The following is a 27898-nucleotide window of genomic DNA, read 5'->3' on the forward strand; positions in this document are numbered from 1 at the left end:
TAAAATTTATGTTTTTAGTACACATTCAACAAGACCTGTTCAAATGTGACCTCAAATTCTAACAGTGACCTTCGTTAGCACCTGAAGTTTTCATTATTTTAATTACATTTTCTTATAAATTGTTGTGCACCTGTTGTACTTATTATTCCAATTAGCCCTCAGAATGATCAAGTTTCTCTGCAATTGTGGAGTCATTAAGAGATATATTATAAATAAGAGAATTGATGTTATGGATTGGCCAGGTCGATCACCTGATGTCAAATCCGATTGAAAATTTAAGGTCCGAGTTGAGCTGGTTTAACGAAAGATTGCAAGCTAGACATGGAAGATGAATCGTTTGAAGTGCTCCAAGAAGGATGGCAGTCAATCACTCCCAGGTGTTTTCTAAATTTGTAGACGATTATCGAGTGTAAGAATTAACAATGTATATTTTACGAAAGCACTGGCATATCTTCGAGTATTGTTGCCAAGTCAATTTTCGAGAATCTCGCCTAATAAATATAAAACTAGACATCGCAATATGCAGAAAAAGTTTTGTAATGTTGTAGGTCTGCTGCTATAAGTCTCCAAAGTTATAAATTAATCGGAAACTACAGATATTTGACGAGGAACTTGAGATATTTTGAAAATTACGAACCGTTTAACTTAATGAGTTATCTTTGGACATATTTCTACGAGGACATTAGATATTTTAGTTTGGGGGGGGGATCGTGTGAAGAATAGAGCTAGCTTGCATTCCCGTCGAGTGAAGTGTAATTATGCGTTAACGTAAAAGTAATTTAAGGCTCGCGAACCGTCGAAAAAGTATTCACTTCCAGAACAGATACTCAGTATTATTTGTAAAACTTTTTGTATGTAAATCATTATTAGTAAGAACCGGTATAATAAATTGTTTATATATTAAAATATGTGTTTTAATAATAATAAATTGTATCAATCTTGTTGGCAAATATCGTAAATTTAATACAAATCGACATTTTAATTAACTTTTAAAATTTCCGGCTATTTGAAATTGTAATAGTTAACGTACGTAACATAAATCGGAAACTTGTTCTGGATAAATTTATAATACGTAACATATTTAATTACATCATAATAATGTCAACAGTAAACATCCGATATTTGGGTGTGAAAGCACATCAACAAATGGGAGGAAACTGTTGGACGGTATTGAGGAAACTGATACTATTTTGTTAAACAACAATATTCCCACATAAACAACTTGGTACGTACAACAGTAGCCATATTCTGGATCTTTGCCTATATTCTAGTACATTACTTTAATATATCCGACCATTTACCGAGCTGGTATAATATAACTTCGATCTTTGTCTAAGTCGCATCATACAAATAAATACCCCAAAATACAATTGTATAAAAGCTAAAGCTAAGTGTGCAAACCATGGGGAAGTCAATCCTACTACCAACGTTGATAGTTATGTAGACACACAACTATTGCAGTGCAATCATGGAGTACTTCTTGCAGGCAGCAGACCTCGTGAACAGATTATAAATACAATAAAAGAACACGAGAAACATCAGAAAGTATTTCTTTTTTATAAACACAAGACATTCCCCCCCCCCCAACTAAAAATATATTAACTCGCCTAAGAAAGAAAATTATAAATGAAATATACAGTTCCAAAGAGATTATTGGTCACATCTTGGATAATGTACAGAAAGTACCAAAAATAAACCAATATTTCCAACGTTACATGTGACATACAATATAGAAATCCATACAAAAAGCAAAGGGCTTCAGAAAACTCGCTTAAAACTCCAAATACGTCAATAATGAATCAATACTTCTACAATAAGATTTAACTATTCAAGCACGAATAAAGAAAACTTCATCCTCGTCTTACCAGTCTCGCTTGAAGAGGTACAAATACAATACACAATAAATACTCTTAACAACAAAAATGAAACGTGAAAAAATAAGGCTTGCTGAGCTGATACAAGGCATATTCAACAAGCAAGACCTTCCGAAATCGTGCGAACACCGAGCAACAATTAAATCGGGCTATATACTATCCTAGTCATTTGTCCATCAAGTCTGCTGCTTGCTAACTGAGGTATTACTACCTACAGATTCAAGTTCGGATAATATCTACTTAGCACGTAATTGTATTAGGACGTTATTTCTCTTATCTACTTTCCTAGAACTTAGAAACTTCGCATAGAATAAAAACCATCCTCCTGAACAAACGATACTCGGAAATTATATGATTAACTAATAGCTTTATTTAACTTTCACATCTGGTTATACCCCTATTTCTTGGCAGCAAACTGTAATTTTAATGTTCCAGAGGGAGGGAAGGCTAGCAAATAAACCAACCTACCGCCCGATTAGTTTAACCAGGTGCGTAGGAAAAATATTAGAATAATTAGTAACCGAATATCAGTATATTTAGAAGAAAACTCAATTATCCGAAATTCAAAATGGCTTTAGAAAATTTAGACAAACTACAGACTACCTAATTAGATATTAACGGAAACAATTATCGATAGTTTTAACAAGAAGGAATGCACTATCGCTTGCTTTCTCGACATTGAGAAAGCATTCGACACTGTCTGACACCACGGATTACTATATCTCTTAACGGAAATGGATATACCCGAGGAAAATGTTCGCTGGCTATCTAATTTTCTAGACACTAGAACATGTTAAGTCGATGTTAATTGGGCCTATTCAGTGTCTTTTTCACCGAAGGCACGTGTCCCACAAAGAGGGGTAGTTAACCCCATCTTATTTATCATGTATGTGAGTAATATTTTACCATCGGACCTAAACTTAGGTTTTGCTTCACAATTTGCTGATGATGTAGCGGTCTGGAAAAGTGCCCCCACACCTTCAACAGTAGCAACAAACCTCCAACCAGCCCTGAATAATTTAGAAGAATACTCTCAGAAATATTGAATAAAAATAAACATACCGAAAAATCAAGTTTTAAACTATTTACCATATTAAATATAAACTATACAAATATCCACGTAAGCTATACATGAACGGATTACTTTGACAGACTGCTACCTCAGCAAAATGTAAAGGTTTAACCTGCGATACTAAGTTAAGGTGGATACAGCATAATAACAATATCCTGACTAGAATCTGGAAAAGAGCAAATTATGCAACAAGCCTATCAGGTAAAAATCAAGGGCTTCTCCTGATAATATAATAAAATTTTACAAAACATACATTAGACCCATTATAGAATACGCATGTCCAGCCTGATTAAACATAACACAAAAAAACTGCAGAAAATAAACAATTCAATCATAACCTTAGCATACAAAGCATGCAAACTTAGAAAAAATATCCGATAGAATCTTGCATAATGCACTAAATTAATTTACTGAAAATTGGCATAAAAATGATTTATTGTGTGATCTCGACAGATACCACATACATGATGAACATAGTTCTAAGTACCTCTGTCCTATGAATATATATTTAAGAAACGGAAATTAAGCTGGCCACCAAACACTAGACTGTTAGATTGAATATTATATACGTAGTTTATAAATATTGTTACATAAAGATTTAAAAAAGGATTGAAGACAATATATGGACATTGCCCTGCAAAGGGCCGGGGTACGTGTGGATCACGTTGTTCGCTCCTCTAATAGTGCTCTCTCTACCCATACCAGCCGTTTTTACATATATAATAGTAGTAGCTGAAACTTGAAGGTAAGGATGGAGGAAGAGGCCTTTTTACACCTGACCCTCCTGAATATAGAAATTTTCAACATACCCAAATACTCATAAAGAAGAAGCAAAGGGGGAAGTAAGTGATCGGAGTCAGGTGGAACAGTAGAGGAAGTCCTATTACTCATCCTGTTTTAGATTAGAATCGCCTGATATATCCGGTTTAGAAGCGTTACTACAGGATGGATATATACGTAGTTGTACAAGTTATAATCGTCCGATAACAGACAGCTTGAAAGTAGAGAAATCATAAGTAAATGTGGATGTTTTATGACACTTGTGAAAGGTAGAAACTCTAAAGTTTATTGAATTGCACACCGTACTAGTGTAATGATGGAACAAGTAAAGTTTGTAGCTGAAACTGAAGCAGTAGCTAATGAATGTCCACCGTGTACACGTTTTCGCACGTGATGTGTAATTCATTCATGTTCAGTGTAATGACCATCAGCAATCATGCAAAGAAAATTCGTAAGTGTAATATATATATATATATATATATATATATATATATTATGCCTAACATGTTTGAGAATGATTTCTCTAATACAATGAAGAAAGTTTGTTGGAAGAGGTTATCATCGTTGTTCAGACAGGAAATGTTCTTCCAAAATAAACGTTTAACAAACTTTTATTTTTACATGTTGGGAAAAAAATATTTTTCTTCTCACGCGCCCACACATGCGATATAATTCAAACAAATAACAAATGGCGAATACTTTGTGAGTCACACTTGAAGCTGGAAACTTTTTAAATATTAGTTATTAGACAAGAGACAATTAAAGAAAAGTGCACGAATGTAATATTTAAATTAGAGTGAAGTCTCAGGAAGGCGGTGAAAGAGTGGAAAACTTTCTGCTTATGACAAACGAGATTTTAAACAGATATAAAATTCAACGCAGGATTCCCCCTTTTTAAATATCAAGTTAATTGTAGCGTACAAAATTCAAGGTTACCCTAGAAAATAAATCACAAACATTCAAGGTTACCCTAGATAACAAATCTAGCACTATAACCTCATGAGAAATGATATTTTGAGGAGTTTTAGGTGTTACTATCTCAATTAGATTATTATTCGTATAATTACCTATAATAAAAATTCCTTGATAAATTCCTTTAGCTTTCATTGTAGCCTTCAAGTAAAGTAGTTTAAAAGTAGCTTTCGAAATACAAAACAAAACGTATGTTTGTAAGCATGCTATTGCAACAGCGTCTTTGGTTGGGAAGGACCTTTTTGGTCATTTGATTAAAAACAAAATTTAAAATTTAATTCACTTTATGAGCATAAAATCGTTTTGTTTACTTTGCGGTTTAGAGAATGGGTTTGAAGTTCACAGTAGGTATTAGCACAACAGCTTCACTTATGTTGTACACTGCGTCGAGTTAGAGAAAATTACTATAATTTATTACTGCATGGATAAATGAATTCGGTACCTCGTTAACTTACAATGAGCCTCTGAAATGTGAGTTACTTACTAATAAACTGTGTAATCAGTAACTATTTACTCTAGTGCAACTTGTATTATCTACTGGTCAGGCTAGTCGAAAACTGTAGATAAAACTCCAGGTGCTAAATCAGCTTTATAATGTTACATCATACCCTCCAGCCAAATAACATTATGGAGTTAAAATTTAAAATACAGCCTACAACACTGCTCTATCCTTTGTTTTGGAAGTCCCTGGAACAGCCCTGTTTCTCCAAGAAAATACTGGTACATGATACGTAAACTTCCATATAATTAACGAATACGATATTTACATTCATACGTACACGTATGATAATTAAGTTAATGTGTGAAACGGTGAATAGTTAAAAATTTGGTTAACAAAAGAAAATATTCTTCCTTTAATCAGATATTGCCCTTTAGAGTTTCAACTTGCAGATAATGTTACATGGTCATGGAAAGACCTGTAGTTCTTTGTTAACACTTGTCAATAGGAACAGTTTTGTGCGGGGAACCTTCTGACAGCTTCAACCTTGATGTTACTTTGGAAGTGACGTCAATAGAAATATTGGGCTCCTCAACAGGAAAATCTGTTGTATGTTCTTTTATCGTATCTCCAAATATTGTACTGGTTGATAGTTTTTGGTTTGAACTACGTATTTTACTAGATTTAACCTTCTTTAGTTTCATTGTTTTCATTATCTTTATACTTCTGTTATCGCATGAAGTTCGACTTCCGGTGCTGAAATTCTCAAATAGTGCACAATAATTTCCTAATTATAGTCTGTGGAATTGTTTAAAGCTACTTTAAAAGTCGCAACTATATATATTTCGTGTATGTGTGAGATCCATTTTCCATCCAATACGAATACTTACTGAATGCCAAACACTCGTACATCACTTCCTGCAGAAAAGCCTTCCACAGTATGGGTATTTGAAATCTTTCTCTTGTCAGAAGCTTTGTAACTGTTTATTGTATGTATGATTACAAACAAATTCTTGTTTCATCCATAGAAGCAATTTAACAGCTTACATTGTTAAGCGACATCAAACAATGGTAGCTACATAATCAGTGTCAACAAACATTTTGCAAACATTCTGTCAATGAATTTGTTGACCACTTATTATTATTCGTTTCAAGCAGAGAGGTATTCTCTTTATCAATCATCAAATTCTCTTATATAGTTTTCGTAGTTTTCACACACATTGCATATTATCTTTCTTTAAACAGTATTGTTATTTCCTAAAGATTTTTATCCACAGATTTTAGAAATACGACCTTTTTATTTATTTTTTAACCAGAGATTTATATTTTCCGATCTAAGTAACTGTAATCCTCCGAGTTGTTCTAGACCTCTGCCGGACAGCATTAATGTTTATATATTAGTTGATCTGATAAACTCACAATTACTGGATGGTGCATTAACTTATTTATCTATGGTCTATAACTTTTAATATGTACAAGTTTCACTGCCACTTGAATAGCTTCCTTTCATTAAATTTAACTCTTATATTCTTGTTTACTATTGTATCAGTAGATTGTTTGGACGCTAATAAGTCCATCGTTTCATATAGGTTATCTTGATAACTGGATTAGTTTTCTAGCAATATTGTGTGTTCAGCTAACACCTTTCATCTTAACCTGCTCTAAAGTTTGCTTTACATGCCTACCTCCTTAGAATTCGACACTCGGTCCGTTTTATAAGGTCTGACATGGTAATCTGAAAGTCGTGTTTCGAATCCCCGTGTCATGAAATAGCTGTGGGGGCGTTATAAAGTTACGGCCAATCCCACTATTCTTTGGTGAAATAGTAACCCAAGAGTTGACGGTGGGTCTTGATAACTAGCTATTCTCCATGTAGTGTTTCACTACTGCATTAGGAGTGGATAGTGCAGATTTCTCTCGTGTAGCTTTTAAAAGAAATTAAAAAAAAAAAACATTTTATAAGAAGACAACAAATGACCAGTAGTTTGTATGACTCTCCTATTAGAAAATTGCTTAAACCTGTTCATAGCCGAAGGATATTACTTATTTCTTGTTCTTTCTTTGTTTGTTTTTCCTTTTCGCAGCGAACATATGGGGTCAAAGTACAAGAAACTTTGTCGTCTGATCGAACAGTGGTAAATTTATGGACTTACAATGGTAAAATCCAGGATTCTATTTCCTCGCAGTTGACAAAGGCGACATCTGATAATACTTTATTTTTCTGATTTCAGTATTCATCACTTAAAACTTCAAATTGTACAAAAATATCAAAAACTGAGAGTTAATTGATCACCTGGGCCTTTGCCTTTCAAAATGGCGTCCAGCTGCTCTTGCCAGGCTAAATACCATGATATTTTCTAACAATAATTTTGATCGAAATTAATTTATAACTGAAAAAATTTGAATAAATAGTAAATCACTTTTATGAATATGGTTCAAATACCTTTAAATAAGGTTGTTGTTTTGTTTTGAATTAAGCACAAAGCTACACAATGGGCTATCTGTGCTCTGCCAACCACGGGTATCAAAACTCGGATTTTAGTGTTGTAAGTCCGCAAACATACCGCTGCGCCACTGGGGGCCTTTAGATAAGGACTTGAGTCATTGGAATATCTTATTTCCAGGTTAAATGAGTATACCATATTCACTCAACCTAATTTAGGTAATCACAAGACAAAAAACCGTGTAAGAAACATTTTTTTAAATGTTTCCAGAGTTGTTATTTGTTTCGACATTTTCCATTAAGTTCTCTCTCTCTTTTTTTTTTCTCTGTCTTTCTCCCAAAATATCTGGGTAGTCAATATCTTTACTTCTAATTTTACTTAATTTGTTCGTAAACTATCCCACAGTGTATATTTGATCATTTTTATGGCTACTTTCAAAACTGAGCATGGTAATCGTTGAACCACATGGTGTAACATAATAAAAGGGGTGGTAGTGAAGAGTTATAATAATAATAAAGCACTAACAGAAAAGTTGAATCATGCCAGAAACTAGATATGAATCATTAAAGTTTCAATGTTTGTTTTGAATTTTGCGCAAAGCTACACGAGTACTATCTGTGCTAGCCCTCTCTAATTTAGCAGTGTAAGACTAGAGGGAAGCAGCTAGTCATTACCACCCACCGCCAACTCTTGGGGTACCTTTTTTTACCAACGAATAGTGGAATTGACCGTCACATCATATACCCGCCGGCTGAAAGGGCGATAATGTTTGGTGTGACGGGGATCCGAATCTGTGACAATCAGATTACGAGTCGAGTGCTTTAACCACCTGGCTATACGGGGGCAATTAAAATTTCGACAGATAATAGTTTGTTATGTATATAAACCCTTGCTTTTGGATAAGCAAACCATTTCTAAACATCTCTAAATGTGTGATGCACATAAATCAAAGGTGGAATATTCATTTTCTTTTCACACTGTAGTACGTGAAAACTACAAAGTGACAAAACATCCGTTCTAATTTAATAAGGAGATGCGAAATCGACACCTGAAAGATGGTTATTAGTAGCGTTAGGGTTAAAGTTTTAAAGCTGTTTTATTTTTAATGTACATCGGGGATGTTGTTCACTATCTTATTCATTCATGCATTATGGGAAATAAACATGCCTTATACGTCTTTTCATGTTTGTCACCTTTCTGTCAGTCAGTTGTTTACTTAATTATGTAAGGGTGATGAAGCATATGGTTACTTCGCTAACTTAACTAGTAACTTAGCTAAGTAGACCATACAGTTCTTTATCAGGTGGCACAGCAGTATTGGTAACAGGTGCAGACTGCCTTGTCTCTGCTATTCCATATTGTTTGGTATCAGAATTACTGAACAGATGTAGAAAAACGTGTCGTTGGTTTGATACTTAAATTTGACAGTATAGTTTCCAGACGCTTTATTATGGAGTTTGTCAATGTTATTACTATAATTGTGCTTTTTTGGTACTGTGAATTAATCTTAGGATGACATATTTATCACCTTTTTGCATAAGCACGTGCATATTACCTAAAACTAAGACTACAGCTCATTGTTTCATTTTAAAAACGTGTCTGTAGAAGTGAATATTTTTAAAATATCAATATTTGGAAGGTGCTGTATTCAACTCCAAGATACCAATATCAACTCCGAATAAACAACTACTTACAAAAGTAGAATGAGTCACGTGTAGTAATATATTTACAAAAAGTTTTTGTTTTTCCTGCATCTGTAAGTGTGGATCTTTTGGATAATCCAGTGTGGAATTTAATGAAGAAAATCCTACAAACTTTTCTTGCTTTCATATTTATGTTGTTGTTACATTTATGTTCTCAAGATTGTTTGCAACTATTATGTTATAGTTTGTATGATTCTTTCAGCTTTGCATCTGTCGTCTGGAACAAATCGACTACAAACTGCTTTCAGTCTAGGTAGCTTTTACAGCATCAGAGTTCACCAAAGTTGACAATATTATCTCTAACAAATACATGTGTTCGTACTTCCAAGTGTTACAAAAACCAAATAAATGCATTATGTCATGGAAGTTGCACATTTACCTTATTTTTAGTCTTAAATAACTTCATTGTACAGTTATATTTGATCGAGGATGTATTAGGAGTGAAATGTTAGGTCACTTCTGTTCCTGTCACTGTTTGAAATAATGGACTTTTACCAGCTTTTGATACAAACAATAATATTTTAGTAGAACATTATTACTTCAACATCAATACTGTAAATCGTACTGTAACCAATGGTACGAAACTGCCTCAATGTATAACAACACAATTGGCTCAACTGAAAAACTATTGGTTTCGCTGATTGACATGTAAGGTATGCATAAAATTAGGACCATTTAGTGATTTTATCTTTTGGAAGTTTTACAATTAAATCATAAAAAGACTTGAAATATACCGTTAAGTGTTGCGGAGAGCTACAATTTCTGTTGCAAAGTAAGGTCAGGGTCATCGTAAGGCTGTGTTGATTCAGTCTCGGTTACGTCATCGATCAATCTCTTCCTAGATCGTCTGCCCTTTTACTTCCGATACTGTTAGTTCATGTTATGTGTTTATGCCACTGATTGATTGGGCTACACTTTAATTCTCTGCTTCTTGATGTATTCATTGACTGGGACTATTCACACCATTTCTTCTTTTTCCGCAAAATCTCATCTAGCAAGTGACAATTTTCTGTTCTTGATTTGTTATTGAAAATCCAGGTTTTGACATAACTAATTTTATGATAAAATGAGCAGCTATATTTTCAAACATTTTGAAATTTCAGTATGTTCTTTATCATAACGATTTAATGAAGTTGTTTTAAAGTCGGTGCTATCATCAAAATGGACTCGTTTGTTTAGAGAAATGTCGTCGCTTTTCATTACTGTGTCTGTCTTATCAGCTTCACCTTTTCGCTATACCTATGCTGCTTAACTTGTAAGTTAAAAACACTTTTGATATTTTCAATTTGAACGACACCTTGTGCAACACATGGAATAACCAAATGCATCAGAGACCTCTAGCTTCAATGATGGACAATAATGGTTTGAATAATTTCTACCGGCTTGACTATTATATAAAGAAGGATCGTAAGTCGCATGGTGTTTCTAATAATAGTACTGTTGGGAGACTTTGGATTTTCTTCTGTAAGCTTTAAGAACTCGTGTATATACTTAAAACATGGTGTACGCCGTGCGATAGCCAAAGTGACTTTCTAGGAAGAGGTAGTGGTTACAGTAGTCCCGATAGATATGCTTTCTGTGTACCTGCTTTACCAATTAGTTCTTTAATTTTCTTCTACAGTGTTTCACATGATTAACTAACAGACTGTTATTGTCGCGAATTGTCCTACAGGTCAAAGTTGAAAGGTCACGGATCTTTGGTACCCGTCGCACCAAACGTACTTGCCCTTTCAGCCTTGGGAGCGTTATAATGTGACGACCAATCCCACTATTCGTTGGTAAAATAGTAGTCCAAGAGTCTTATACTGCTAAATTAGGAGCTTTGCGCAAAATCCAAAACAAACAAAAATTCTGTGTAATAAGGTGACTGTACTTGTTATCACTCATTATGCGCTGTTGGAATTTCAAAGCCTTGTATGATCTGGAAATTGAGATTTTAATCAGTTACACAGCAAATATCACATAGGTTAGTTGTTTCAATTGTGAAGAAAAGTTTTTTTGTTGTCGAGAAAATCGTAACTTTTATCTATGTTGCTGAAATTAAGTTACTGGAATTTTGTTCATTTTTAAACAGATTGAAGTGACCAAAATAGTTTTTCTCAGCTTTATCAATACAAGTTATTCTTTGTGTGAGTTTCAATTTATTCAAAAAGTTAACAATAAAGAAGAAAAATTCAAAGTTTTTGTAGGACAATAAAAGATGAACACAGTGTTAATAAGTCATTTCTGTGAAGTTTTTAAATTGTTTGGGGATATATATTAAAAATTCAGTTGATTCACGTTGTTCCAAGATTTATTATTTGCTTGAATCTAAAACTTGGTTGTTTATAGAAATAACTTAGCAATATTATTCAGTGTAAATATTGAAATAAATTAACATACAGTATAAAATTATGAACTTTGTATAAACTATTGCAATAAATGTTATCTTATTATCAAAAAATATATTTTGTAAGCCGGATATAGAAAAGTTCCTTTCTATAGTTCTATATAAGGTGAAGGATGGTTCACGTGCAGATTCAGCATGGCCTGAATGTAGTAGCAATATCCGGTTTCGGAATTTCATAACAGTTTTTTCATTTAGTTTTTTTATTATAATAAATGTGATTGGAATGTAATATTTAAGAGAACTGTTCTTGGAGTGGTTGAGCGTAAATCAATATGACACATATCATAAGAGGCGTATGAATACACCACATGCGCAAAACTTAGTCACTTTCTAGACTCGTTGTCCACTGTAGGGACTAAGGTTTTATAAATGGTGACAGATGTGACATATACGTTATTTGGTCTATAGTTGTTTAAAACTTTTTCTATGCATCAGTTTATTTCTCTCGTTCGTTCCACTTTGTTAATAATCGAATAGTGTTTGAAAAACAAAAATGTTTTCGTACATTCGTGCTCTTATAGGCTGGAAAAAACATCAGGAAGGGGTGGAAGATTTATTGGACGGAATAGAAAATACCAATCACGAGGTCGAAATGAATGAAAAAATTCCACTGTAAGTAGCTGTTTCTCTTCCATCATCATCTTTTGACAAAGTAGTTCTTTTTAAAATGTATTATTTAAGAATGCGTTGTGTCGTGTTGATATTGTGTGATGTGTAAGAGCATACAGAGTGGTGTTATAAATCTATAGGTAACGATACGTGAATTAGTGACTAACCTTGCATTTTTTTTTTCCACAACCGAAGATGTTTTGTATAATTTCCCATACTTTAGACTGTTACTGTACATGTTCACTATAGGAAATATTTGTCTGCGGCGGTCAGTATCTTTTACCTTTTAACAAACTTTCCAACTTCCACCAATCCTGCACGGACGACGACTTCCAGGGACTCTTTAGAGCAACTCGCAAACAAATGCGTCCATAGAGAATGTCCGAGAATGACTTCCGTTTGTACCAGCATTTTGTGGTGAATTTGCAGTACACATTATAATTGCATCAGTAAATCAACCCGATAGTATACGGACATTATTTAAATATAATTGTTATTAATTAAATTCAGTTACTACATCAGGTTCACATTAAAACAATTCGTCTTCACAAAGCCGATGATACCAACAGTGCCTCGATCACAGGTACTTCTGCAGAATCTGTTTCCTTGATGGGCTCTAGTATTGACGAAAGGCCTACTTGGCATAGGACGTTGAAAACTATCGAGCATTTTTTGTTGCTTCCACTCATGTGATATATACCTTGTTCTCTACCGTCTGTAGTGGTATTTGTTTATTATTTTGTTTCCTTACGTTTATGGTAGCAATATGTGGTGTTCAGGGTGTCTATAATATTATCTTGTTCTGACCCTTTTGTTCTGTTTTTTAGATGACGTATTTTGCTCGCAAAGATATTTTGATTTAACTTAAACTTTGGTTAAAACTACTTAAGCCGAAATATGACATCAGTTGAATCTGATAGATCACCATTTGCTGTCGTGGAACAGAGATCATGCAATGCCAGATTAACACTCCTACGAAAAGACGTTTCTAGTCCTGATTTCTCCAAGCCCGTTCCCCTGGCTGTGGTTTCGCAGATAGTAGATAGGGACAGTGGGAATCTCGTTAATCCATTCATTAATGGATTTAAATGGCAATTTCATTTAAATACAAAATTATTAGCCTAATATTAATAACCTTTCAAGTTGCTCTGGGGCCTATTAGGCCCCACTTTTCTTAGGAGTGTTAAGAGCTATGAGGCCTGGAGCTTACTATTTACAGCAGGCCTATTTACACGAGTCTATAATACAAACAAATAAAAGTGGCCATTCAGGCTTTGTATTGACCAGATTATATTAATATTATTTCAGGAAATGGCAGTAATTATTAACGACGACTAACCTGTTAAGATTTAAAAGAAAACATTATAAATCAGCTTCTAGTTTCATCATATCCAGGCGCGAATATGGATTTTTGTAGAGGGCAGGGTTCAGTCTGTAAAGGGGCACATATATAAGAACAATAATAATTTTATTTTGAAGCATGTATATTTAATTTAACAATCTCAAACGGATGTAAGCGTTCCAGAAGAGATTTGATGGGTCGATCAATAGTCAACGTTGAAAATAAAGGTTTTCATAACGTTTTAAGTTTCCGCTTATTATTCCACTAAAATGCTTTAGTTTTTAGGATTGTGCTTGATAATTTTTAGGTACAAAATGCGATGAATCTTCAAATTTAACATGATGCGTACGTATCAGGGTAATCTGATGTTTACATGAGGATAATTATGAAAAATATTAATTAGTATATCGATATCAAGGCATACAATAGCATATTGCGCGACCAAAACAACCTACAGGATGCGCTGTGTGTTAACAAGAGTGATTTTCCGCTTTCTGTAATGCTATTGTTTTGATTATCACAAACTCAACATTTTCAGTGCATATGCCAGTACAGCACATTCGGTCGTGGCTTTACATAACTAATTTCAAAGCAATCCGTAATGAAACACACGAGACATAAAACAGCAATATCGATTAAAATTATTTTTTTCTTTTCTTTTTTTTTCGCGGCGAGAATATACGAGATATAAAAACATTTTTTATGGATTTTTCTTTTTCCAACTTTGGTCTAAATATAAGCAATATGTGCAAAGTTATTCAACAAAATCCGCTCAATTTTGAACAAAATGTTGGTACAAACAAGCCTACGCAAAAATTCACATGAACTACACTGCACAACAAAAGTTTTTACTTCTTGAACACTATTGGGTGTTCCTTATAGATTTTTGGCTGCTGACCACGAAAATCACATCCAAATTTACCCATCACGTACCGTTTCATCGAAATCTTCAGTTTCACCAGGACATTGCTAGAATGGAAAAATGATTTCGGGGCAACTGGAATCCGTCAATGCTTGCTGACTACTGTTGGACACTGCAACGTGATGCACCGGACATTGAATACAAACGAAAATCCAGGAGCAAAACAATTTTAATTATGTTGAACTTAATAGCGTATTATGTTTTATATTTTGTAAATGCAATTAAATACGTTATTGCCGGTAAACAGTTAACTGTTAATCTGTGCATATCCGTCAGGTACCTATCACAATCAGCAAAAATCTTTTCAAAAAATTGTACAGTGTTATCTAAGCTTTTTACAACTCTTAGAGTAAACATAAGCTGTTTTTAGTTTATTGTCATTCGGATTAAAGACGGCTGATTTTAGGACAGCAAAACTATATAAAAAAATAAAGTGCAAATACATAAGTATCGGTTAGGCAAAACAAAGTAGATTAGTATTTTCTAGCTCAAGTATTCAAAAGAATCATTCGAGTGGACGGTAACGATTATTATTCATTGCCAATTTTTAAGCACAAATTTAATAAAATATATGAAATTATCCTAATTAAAGTGTTTAGCGTCACGTGATATTAGCTTAAGTTATTAATGTAAACCATGATGGTTGATGTTTTGTTCATCTTCATGTCTTAAATTAACAGGAAAACGGCTTCCTAAACTAATGAATGAATGTTCGCTGTATGACTGTTATTAATGTTATAACTGTAACTACCAGTTTAGCCACTAACTTTGATTTCGTTCCTTTAACTCAAACACTGATTTTTTTTCTTGTATATTTATCATATACAAAATACATGTACATAAGTATACGTATCATAACTTATTTCGGACGATTCTCCGATTTATTATGTTACTTAAGCTAACGTATTACTATTTCAAATAGCCGGAAATTTTAATTTATAAGTTACTTCAGTGTTAATATGTATCAGATGTATCGTGTTTTCCAATAAGTTTGATACAATCTTCTTTTTTTGACACATTTTGATATACAACCAAAAACAATTTACAGTAATTTTTTTTAATAATAATAATAATTAAATTTGATGGTTTATGTACAAGTCTTATATCTGGTCTAGAACTAAATATTTTATTGATTTGTCTAAGTCCGCAACGAGCAAACTAAGTCTGGGTTGATATTGTTGCGCCTGGCTTAAGCTAACGTTGTCTTTTCCTTGGCTGGCTTCACGCCGGGTACGAGCTGACTCCTTCTAGCAAAGATATTTAATATCCTCATAGAAATAATAATGTCCGAAGTAATTCACTGAAGTTGAATGGTTTGTAATGTTCGAGAACTATAACTTTCATGGGCAAATTATACACTCTCTATTGACAGGCGTTAATCACAATTATAACTTCCTAGGCCTATAGCACACTGACTGTAGTTGACGAATAATAATAATAATCTCTTGTCTTAGCGCGTTGCTTTCATACAAATCACGCGAGTTTCTCGAAATTTCACGCTTAGCAACAATACTGTCAATCACTAGTATTACATACACAGCTAGTATATTGTTGATTTTTACTTTCAAGAACATTCTACTAATTCCGAGAACAACCGAGATTTGCGCAATAAACAACCAACGATATACGTCACACGCAAATGGAAAACTGTACAGAAACAAACGGAGGTGTTATAATAAAGGTACAAAGTAAATCTGTTACAATACAACAGCTTTATGAAATGCATGTTTTTGGATGAAAACGCTTTGCGTAGATATATCATATTTCGTTTATACTAGTTGTGAAACGAAATGCATAAAATGTCGTATTCAGTTAGGCCAACAACAGTGATAATTCATACTGTACATCATTTTGGTCTGAAGTAAAACAGTTCAACATAGACTTTGAAACAATAAAATGTAACATTATAAAGTTTTATCAGCTCATTTGTACTATTAAATGTATTCAGGCCCGGCATGGTCAGGTGACAAAGACATTCGACTCGTAATCCGAGGGTCGCGGGTTTGAATCCCCGTTACATCAAATATGCTCGCTCTTTAAGCTGTGGAGCGTTATAATGTGACGGTCAATCCCACTATTCGTTGGTAAAAGAGTAACCTAAGAGTTGGCGGTGGGTGGTGATGACTAGCTGCCTTCCCTCTTGTCTTACATTCCTAAATTTGAGACCGCTATCGCGGATAGCGCTCGTGTAGCTTTGCGCGAAATTCAAAACAAACCTTTTTAAATATATTCTGTGAAAAAAAGTTCTTAGCCGAAAGTTTATATTACATTAAAATAATAAATGACATCCTTTTTATATTTTGAAAGTGTATATCATTAAAACTATTACATGGTGAGCTCTATACCCTCCTAAATGCAATACATAAATTATGAGATGAACAACAGTATTGTTTGTTTGTCTGGTTTCAAGGTTTCGCCAGTAAAGGTGACACCTTTATAAATTTTACCACTGCCTTTAGTTTTATTATATTTTAATCTCTAATTTATTTTATAGTATTTTTGTAGATATTTTGAGATGATCTTGGTGGATTAATAACTCGAGTAAATATTACCGATATTTCAGGTAATCATTTGTAGAAAAGGGGAGGAAACTCATTGTACAATATACAGTAAGACAGCCACTTTGAATAACGAGTTGTAGAGGGTTTCACTGTTTTATAACCTTCCAACTGATTGGATTTTACTTATTTTTCAACTCTGTTAGATGAAGCTACACTATCCAGGCATAAATAGCCATTCATCTGATATCAACCAGTTAGGATTATTGTTTTTGATGTAACTTATGGCAGAAACAAAAATAATTAGGAAATAGCCCAAAGTAGTAAATATATTGTTATAAACTTTGTTTAGTAAAGTGTAAAGAATTGATCAAATTTCCCAGTCTTTTCTTCTCCCATATTATAGAAATTGCACTGACACTGGACGTATTTCATATGAAACAATTACAACAACCGAAAATGCCATAATCTACTGTTGCCATGGGAATCCACCAGAAACTTGCTGTGACGACAAGCTAATGTTATCTAGTTCTGGATTACCTAATGGAAGGGAAAGACGAATTAGTACGGTATGGTTTGAATTATCACAAAGTATTTTAGATAAGAGACATCTAATTATAAAAACAAAAGGAAAATATGGAGCACTTTCAAACAAAACCTCACCTTTAAACGTGCTATAATAAAACGACAAATAATAGTGTACTTAAGATAGTTTATTTTATAAAAACTATCCTAAAGAATCTTTAAATCGGAATTTTAGTATTCACTTAAAAGAAAATAACATATTTCAACATCGTTTTTAACAAATTAAGTTCCTTGTTTCACAGATATGGTTGTAAAACAGAGTTTTTCGCATAGAGTTTCATTGCTACAGCTCTGAAACAGTTTAAATTATAATTACACACTACACTGTATTGTTACGTATTATAATTTGTTATATTACGTTATTTGTTTCTGTTTGTTTGTTTGTTTTTGAATTTCGCACAAAGCTACTCGAGGGCTATCTGTGCTAGCCGTCCCTAATTTAGCAGTGTAAGACTAGAGGGAAAGCAGCTAGTCATCACCACCCACCGCCAACTCTCGGGCTACTCTTTTACCAACGAATAGTGGGATTGACCGTTACATTATAACGCCCCACGGCTGAAAGGGCGAGTATGCTTCGTGTGATAATTATTCGAACCTGCGACCCTCAGATTACGAGTCGAACGCCTTAACTATCTGGTCATGCCGGGCCAATTATATTAACGTACTACTATTTCAAATAAATAGAAATTTGAATCTGGAAGTCAATAACATATTAATTTGTATTAAATCTATGTTATTTACTAACAAAATTGATAAACAGTTTTCTTTTTCAACACCAATATATTTTAATATACAAACACAAAAACGATAAAGTTTTTATAATAACGGTTATTATTAATAGTTATTACTATAGGTGGTTTTATATACAAGAGTTATACAAACTTAGACAACACCGAGTCGTATATCCGGTCTGTAACTGAATATAAACTGCTTAAAAAAAAGTAAAGGAACAAGTACGTATCCTTATATAATTTATCTTAGTGTTTCAAATGAGATTTTTATTTTTTAGGTAATTTGTCTCATTTCAGTTTCACCTGTATCCTTTTTTTTAAATGTGTGGTGAACGGTAAAACATGGAGAAAGTAAAATTTAAAATATACCTTGAAAAATCCCCATGCGTCTTCCATGGCAAAAGTGATGGGCTATGGTAAGAGGTTAGTTTATGGTCTACTCAAAACGGCCTCTCATGGAGATCGTAATCTCATTACTTACTAAATACAAGTATTTACAATAGCAGAAAACGTTCAATTTAACTAATATTGTCGATATACTGTGAATAATATAATGCCTACTCAGTAGGCTAAAGAAAGTTAAGGCTGCATTAAGGAGTTGGTTGCCGAGTCATTTTAGAATTGTCTTTCCAACATTAGGGTGCGTCTTCCACGATGTAGAGTCTTACAAGGCGTAAAGTACGGTAATTATGCTTCTTTGACTAAAGTTGTTCACGCTCTATAAGATTTCTCTTTTAAATCTTTTCAGAATGTTCTCCAGTCCATGTACATGAGATAAAATAATATTGTTGTTCATAATAAATAAATATATAACAGGTCAAACTTGGTAGTTACCATAATTGTAGGAGAAGCGATTTGTATTCAGTTCACGTTCTAAATCACTGACATTGTTACTAATAAATCGGTGTAATTTACAATACACATTTTTTTTTTTTCATAGAGCTGTTAATGGTTAATATCATTGTTCATTTAAAACTCGGATACAACAATTATTTACGGTATTATAAAATCGTTGAAAGGGGAAATGTTGGAGATCTCTTTCACAGCATGTTGAATATAAATCTATGTTATTAACTAAAGTTACAATAAACGCAGCAGATTCGATTAATGTGAAACATCGTTACTTTATTACTCTGCTCTCTTCATTATAGTCACCTAACGTTCTTGGTATAATAATTGATAGAATCATCAAAAAGCATAAGCCTTTTTCAGGTCTGACAAGAAAAAGTGAAACTTCGTGAATGTGTATTTCCTTTTAAATATTACAGAACATGAAAAGCTTTGACTAAAAGTTATAATGGGATATTATAACAATAAGAGATCTGATTGTGTTTTCATTTAGATGTTTGTAAAGAAAATTATTTCTGTTTTTTTTTTTTTTTTAGTTAGCTTGGAAAAAGGAACCTATCAATATTAAAACATTCTCAGTCCAGGATTAAACTATGTCGTGACACAAATGCATTGATTTGTTTGTTTGTTTTACAATTTCGCGCAAATCTACTCGAGGGCTATTTGCGTTAGCCGTCCCTAATTTAGCAGTGTAAGACTAGAGGAAAGGCAGCTAGTCATCACCACCCACCACCAACTTTTGGGCTCTCTTATACCAAGGAATAGTGGGATTGACCGTAACTTTATAACGCCCCTACGGCTGAAAGGGCGAGCATGTTTGGTGCGATCAGGATTCGAACCCGCTAAATGCATTGATAGGATTAATCATTTAGTTTTATCTGAGATTAAAAAAATAAACTCGAGGGATTTGCATCATTTGGCACCTAAGTTTTGATAATACGTATAACTGATGAAACTATCGTCCTCTGGTTGGACAGTAGTAAGTCTACGGATTTGCAACGATAAAATCCGGGGTTCGATTTCTATTGGTATATAACAGCAGATAACCCGATGTTTCTTTGCTATAAGCACGCTAATTATTTAGTAGAAACTATCAATATACGTAAAACTTTATTAGTAAAATAGTTATATTTAAAATTATATTGTAATAATGAAAGTAGCACCATCGCGATATGAATATTAAGTTGTTCAAAAAATAATGGCGGACGTTTATACTAAAATCTTAGATATTTATAGGGGCAAGAAACCTGTCTTTTTTTTTTTCGACTTCATATATACCATTGAAAAAATTAAAGTTTTCTTGTATTAATTAGTTCTTTTATTCTTTTCAAAACTTTATTTCCAATATTTTAGAACATTGCAATAAATTATGGGGAATAAAATCGTACTTTTTTTTTTTTTGCGCGAATTCAAATGTGGTCGTTATACATCACAAACAGCTCGCAGTATCAACCAAACATGGGGCGAAAGAACCATGTCTGAACATACAGTATAGAGTTGAATCCAAAAGTTCCGTAATGCAGATGTGAGTCTTGAAGATAAGGAAAAGGACGTCCTTCTGCTGTTGAAAATGACCAACTGTGATAACATTAGTAGAAAGAAACCTGCACCAAACTGTTCGAGAAATGGCACGAGAATTGTGTGTCGACATTTCCACAATTTCAGATCATCTCGAGCAAATTGAAAGAGTAAAAAAAAAACACACAAAAAACAAACTCGACAAGTGAGTTCCACACGTACTCCGTGAAAATCAGAAAAACCACCATTTTTAACTATGCTCTGTGCTGATTTTGCGCAACAGAAATGACCCATTAATTGATCGAATTGTCATATGCGAGACAAGTGGATATTTTACGACAACAGAAAGTAATCTGCACAATGGCCCAACTGTGACGAAGATCCAAAGTATTTCCGAAAGCCAAAGTTGCATCAACAAAAGATTACGGTCACTGTGTGGTGGTCTACGGCCGGTTTATCCATTACAGCTTGCTCAGCGAGGGTCAGAATATCGCTGCGAAGGTTTATCAGAATTGGAAGAAATACTTAAAAAATGGTGTGAAAACTGCCAGCATTAGTCAGTTGAAGAGCACCAACCTTGCTTCACAATAATGCTCGATCACACGTTGCTCAAATGATGCTCTAGAAGCTCAAGGAATTGTGCTACAAAATGTTGTCTCTTATTCAGTAGACCTGTCACCCACCGACTACCAATTTTTCAAGCATTAGGACGACTTTTTTTTTTTATACAAGACAAAAGATTCAACGACAGATGAGCACCAGAGAGTGGCTTTAAAGAATTTAAGTTCTAGGATTTCAGAGTCTTATCGTCATGGCATTTCTTCTTAGGTTCTTATTTTGATTAATAAAGTTGCTTTTGAATTTTTTTATTTCTTATTAAAGTTAAAGTTTAAAATCCGCCATTATTTTTCAAACAACTTAATACTTTGCTATTGTAAAATGTTAGAAATAGATATTTTGAATAATTTATTACTTATTTCTTAACTATTGTGGAAAAACAATAAAAAATATTATTTTAAAGATAAGGGATGTTTTTAATGACTCGTATCTTGCATAAATTATGACAAAATATAATTTATGTATCGTAAATGAGTGTCAAATAAACGAAATTGTCTTTCGCAAACTCGAAACATTTTTATTGTTACTAATCACTTCTCGAGTTCCTCGGTTGAGGCACTCGACTCGTAATCTGATGGTCGCGGGTTCGAATCTCCGTCACACCAAATATGCTCGTCCTTTCAGCGCGTTATAATGTAACGGTCAATCCCACTATTCGTTGGTAAAAGAGTAACTCAACAGGTGGCGATGTGTGGTGATGACTAGCTGCCTTCCCTCTAGTCTTACACTGCAAAATTAGGGACGGCTAGCGCAGATAACCCTCAAGTAGCTTTGCGCAAAATTCAAAAGATTCAAATCCTCAATTAGTCAGTTGTAAGTATATGGACTTAAAATGCTTAAGTGGTATGCCTGCAGACTTACAACGTAAAAACCGGATTTCAGTACCGTGGTGGGCAGGGCACAGACAGCCTATTGTATAGCTTTGTGCTTAAGTAAAAAACAAAACTTAAAATGCTTAAATCTAGGATTTGATAATCCATTGTTTAGCCTAATGTTAAAACATCATCATTGATCAGCTGAAGTTTATTAGTAATTTTACACACATGAATAATTGAAGTTGTAATTGATCGATTTTTATATATATGCTTTAGAAATGTGTGCTTTGAAGCTTATAGGAGTCATAATAAATGTTTTTTTATTTCTTTTTAAACATAAGCATTTTAAAAACGTTCATATTTGCAGGTATATGTAGTTTAGCACAGAACCTCGCTCATGAAAGTCATGTTTCTTTCGTGGCAGTTACTTATTGTTCTGCATCATTCGCCTATGACATCACGTGGTTTCTCATGGGAAATGTTTTCTGAAGTTGAACGTACTATGATAAAGTAATACTTTCCATTGGTGGGTTATGTGACCCATCGATGATGTAACCTTCCTTATTTTATTTGTAAATAAATTACTAATAGACAAACGACCTGAGAATAGCAGTACTATTTCCCCATGTACAGTTAGAATTGAGTTAGAATATATTTCATTCAATTCTTAAAAACAGAAAACTGTTTTTTTTTTTGTAAATTGTAGCAGGTTTCACCCATTTTACTACAAATCGTGTCCAGTTTTCTTCATTCTTCAAACTCGGTCAAAGTCGGAGTAATATTTGCTCCTGGATAAATTTTCTATCGAACCTACTGTAATTCTATGGGTCTAACTTGAGCAGTCTCGGTGAAAATCTGTGTATTTGAAAATACTATAGCTATGTAACTTTTCTTGAAGGTAAGAGGATGCAACCTCGTTCACTTCGTATTACACTATTAAATAATTATCATTTTAATGCACTAATAGTTGAACTTTTTTGTAATTATGTGCTTACTACGTGAAATGCTGAAACAAGGCTTGAAGGCTTCTTTTAACGAGCAGAGTACACCATTTGCTTTCGGTTTGTTTCGAAAGTTTAAGCTCATTAGATAATGAACATTGCATTTCTTATTCTAAAGCTCAAGTTTGCCTTTTGAGATATCGAAGATGGTAGAAACAACAAACGAAACAAAGAAGCATTTTCACTCATTCATTTGAGAGAGAATGAAATCACACTGAAGAAATATTGGATGGTTTATCTCGGTGTTTTTGTTCTTTTTTAACATTTTCCATAAACATTTTTTGAATAAAATATTTTACCTTAACGTAATGTCTTTTCAGATATTAAGCGGTATTTCCGACCAACAATTACTGATTTAACATAATGAAATAATTATACATTTATGTGTTTGCTCCTTTTTCTCTTCTGTTCAGACAAGCGAAGGTCACTGCCATCCTGAACGTGACGAAGGAATAGATAAATATGCACGAAGACGACTGCTAATTGTTAGTGCTTTATGTTTAGTGTTCATGGTCGGGGAATGTGTAGGTAAGGTGTATACGAAATAAGTCTTATGATTTTATTCTTACGTTTCTTCATATAGAAAGGACGTTTAACTGTAAATTTCTAATTATAGAGGAAGGTGTAGCTTCGTACCATTTCAAATGTAGTATATTTTGACATTCTAAACAAATTCAAATTGCAATAAAAACCCCACAGAAATGGGCATGTATATATTTTAATAAAGTTAAAATAATTGGCTTGGAATAAACTGTTTGGTTATCGCATTTGGCGTATTATGGTTGCAACGTTTCGAAACCTCTTTTATTTTCAGTGGGTAAAATTACCTTTTGAAGATGTATTCTTTTTCTAACATATTTTAATAGAGAAGAGTAATATAAGAGTACTTTCCTTGAAAATGGTGCTAGTTCTGCTTCTTTTGTGTGAACTCATCAGCCCAAAAGTTATAATGAACATAAATTACAATTCTGAGTTGTTATTTAATTAACACAACAACAATATTTTTAGTATACATAAAAGAACGTTTACAATGCACAAAAATAACTGAAAGTGAAGTTAGGAAAATAGCTTTAAACTTCAAATAATTAATGTAAGCGCTTACTTTTTTATTTTCTTTGGGTACGAAAAGCAGTCGTAAACGTAGAGTAATATATAATACTGAGTGAATGTTAGATCAAGTAAATTTTTATTTATTCTTTGTTTTAATGTGTTGAAATGCTATCACTTATTAAATAAAAAAAACTATAGTTTTTTGTTTTTTTACTGTTAATATTATCCCCTGGTGGAGCAGAGGTAAGACTTCGGATTTACAACGCTAAAATCAGGAGTTTTATACTCCTCAGTGGACACACACTTACTTACTTACTTAACGTTACGTAACAACATAATCATAATACTTTTGTTATTTGTGCTTCAAGTGTGATTTTTAAAGGCTAGTGATAATATTAAACACTCATCGTATTAAAGTATGCGAGGTTTAGTGATGGATTAAATCTTTTTATGAAATATTGTAGATCAAAATGGATAATAAAAACATTTTTACTAAATGACCATGTGATTTTAATGAAATTATGGGAGGTGCAACTATTCTGAAATGAACGGAGAACTATGGTATAATGTGTTAACACTTGCCTTATGTAACTCCATATAATAATTTGTGGGTTTCCTGAACCTTTTTAAAATCCTACAATACACAGTTTACACAGATTGGAGAAATGATATACGTGCTAAGTAGTGAAAACAATGTTTTTAATAATATGTTATAGCCAACTTGTTACTACTGCTATTTAGTCACCTGTAGAGTACGTAGTATGTCCTGTATAGCGTTAAATGAACAGCTGACCTATTGACATTCGTTACATCTTCTAGCTTTTCTCTACTCTTTATGATTCACCTGAATTAAGAATTCACTATTAAGTTATAGTAAGACTACCTGCAGGAGAAGTTTGTTTCCGTGGTCTTAGGAATGCCCATGGTCAGGACCACTCATTCCAAACATCAACATTTTCTTCACTTCTGGAAATAAATCTTGGGCCCAGGTTAATCAGCAGAGAAATGCATGTAGTAAAAATTCTTTTTATAGTGTTTTTTGTCAATGCTATTACTTTAGAATATAACATGGGACTAGCAGCTTTGCTAACCTACCACATTATGGTGAAATTGAAAGTTATTCCTTACTTTTAGCTGACATTTCATCAGATTAGTAAATACATAATTCAGTCATACACACTCGGTGGCTACTTTATTAGGTATATCTGCTCTTTAAAGCAAATAGCCAAATGGCCAATCATGTACTGAAACTCATTATATGAAGCATGTAGACATGGTCAAGAGGTTCAGTTGTTGTTCAACCAAACATTAGAATGGGGAAGATGCCTGATCCAAGCAACTGACTGTGGAATGATTGTTGATGCCAGATGTGATGGTTTCAGCATGTTGGAAACTATTGATCTCCTGGGAATTTTATATGCTACAGTCTCTAGAGTTTAGAGAGAATGGTGTGGAAAAAACAAAATTCAGTGAGAAGTAGTTCTGCAGGAAAAAACTCCTTGTTAATGAGAGAGGTCAAAGGAGAATGAATGGCTAGACTTGTTCAAGCTTACAGGAAGGCCAAAAATACTTAAATAACCACTCTTTTTTTCCACAGTGCTATGCAGAAGGGCATCTCTGAATGCACAGCTTGTCAAACCTTGAAGCGGATAGGCTACAGCAGCAGAAGACCATGCCAGGTTTCACTCCTGTCAGCCAAGAAGGGGAAGGTGAGGCTACAGTGGACATGAGATCACCAAAATTGTACAATTTTAGTTTGGATGAATGTTGCCTGTTCAGACAAATCTTGATTTCTGCTGTGACATGCAGATGGTAGGGTCAAAGTTTAGCAAACAGCATGAATTTGTGGATTCTTCCTGCCTTGTGTCAACAGTACAGGTGGTGGTGCAATGGTGTGGGGGAATGTTTTTTGGCACACATTAGTCCCTTAATATTAATTGAGCATCATTTGAATGCCATAGCATTCCTAAGCATTGTTGCTGACCATGTGCATCCTTTTGTGAGTACAGTCTACTTGCTTTCCAGTGGCTACATCCAGCAAGGTAATGTCGCAAAGCATGCATCATCTCAAGCTGGTTCCATGAACATAACAGTGACTTCAGTGTACTCCAATGGCCTGCACAGTCCCCAGATCTCAATCCAATAAAGCACCTTTGGGATGAGGTAGAATGGGAGGTTCTCAGCAAAAATGTGTTACCTACAGATCTGCAGGAAATGCATGATGCTATCCAGTCAAATGTATCCATGCCGCAAAGGATTCAAGCTGTTCTGGAAGTAAAAGGGGGTCCTACACAGCACTAGATAGGTCTACCTAATAAAGTGGCTAGTGAGTGTATTTTCCTTTTAGCCAATTGTTTTGGATGACAAAGAACAAAATACCAAGGAATCTGTAGTATCTGGATACATGTAAACTTTGAAACCTTATCAGAAGTCAGTGTAAAAAAAAAAAAAAAATGGATATCAATAATGATCAAATCCTGACATTACAATAATTTTGGTTTAATCAATATAATCTTCACATAAAACAGTATAATGAATCATTTGCAAAACTTTTCCGATTCATTCACTAGACCTGAAGCTTGTTTTATTTCTCTCACAATCCTTGACTAAAATAAAATTACCTTCTAGTAAATCTTTGTGAAGTGTAAACCATTTCATTGCTAGTTTAGACTTCATTTAACAACCACCTACAAAATTGGAATGCATACATAGTCTAGCAATTATTTTAAAAATCAATATAAATTTTCCAAGTTATGTTTACTACTGGAGAGAAAACTCGCACGTCTATGTTTTTCAGGTTTAATTTTTTGATGAGGTTATTCTTGATCTAAGTCCTTAATTTAAACTTCACCACTAAAATGACCAAACTTTTCTTTACTGGGAGGATTGCCCGGTTTCTGATATTGAGGTAGTTACCATTTTGAACACTGTCAGAGAATGGTTTGTTCAGTTTGGTTCATTGTTTTACTGACTGTAATCTGCAGAACATTTGCAGTGGCCGTCATGCCCTTTGCTTGAATTTTTGTTATTAAGGTCAGCATTTAAGCTACTTTCTTGCAGGCATTATGCATTAGATCAATAAATCTTTGTCTGTTTGAAAAAGCAAAAAAGACATAGTACAACAGAAAAATTTGGCATAGTCATAACTTACTTTAATATAACAATACATAACTTTATGTATAGTTTCCTTTAAATATACAATAGGGTGTGTTAATAGTCAACAGAGTGTGAAACAGTTACGAGTGTTCATTGCAGGGTACAGTTTTACGAGTGGAAACAAAAACGTCTCTTAGTGGCACAGCAATACATTTGCTGCCTTGTAAAGCTAGAAACAGGATTTTGACACCCATAGTGGGCAGAGCACAGATAGCCCATTTTGTGTGTAGCTTTGTGCTTAACCTAAAATAAAGAAACAAACAAAAAATAAGAATAAAACCTGTATTAAAGAAAAAGTAGCTAAATGGTGTTTATAGTAGTCTATGAAACCAACTGAAAGCTAAATTACTGCAAAGTAAATGTAAAGTGTTAATTAATAAAGCTAATCTTAGCTGTATGTGCAGAAAATGTCTGAATGTGTGTTCACAAGGTGATAGTTATATGACTTTGAATGAACTAAGCATGCATGTTTTTAGACATATATAAGTTGAGGAAACCCACAGGAATTGCATTTAATGTAAAATTAATATT

At 33.6% G+C, this 27898-nt stretch overlaps 1 protein-coding gene across 1 annotated transcript in view; it reads left to right on the plus strand.

The window, feature by feature from the left end:
• LOC143250843 (proton-coupled zinc antiporter SLC30A2-like) overlaps positions 1–27898 on the plus strand; it is a 67305-nt gene that overhangs the window by 10605 nt on the left and 28802 nt on the right. The window contains exons 2-4 of the mRNA XM_076501917.1: positions 12195–12285; positions 17451–17613; positions 23575–23689. Of these exons, the coding sequence (XP_076358032.1) occupies positions 12266–12285; positions 17451–17613; positions 23575–23689 (298 nt within the window). The 5' untranslated portion in view covers positions 12195–12265. The remainder of the gene's footprint in view (positions 1–12194; positions 12286–17450; positions 17614–23574; positions 23690–27898) is intronic.

The sequence above is a fragment of the Tachypleus tridentatus genome, chromosome 5, assembly GCF_004210375.1.
Source record: "Tachypleus tridentatus isolate NWPU-2018 chromosome 5, ASM421037v1, whole genome shotgun sequence".
NCBI classification, from domain to species: domain Eukaryota; kingdom Metazoa; phylum Arthropoda; class Merostomata; order Xiphosura; family Limulidae; genus Tachypleus; species Tachypleus tridentatus.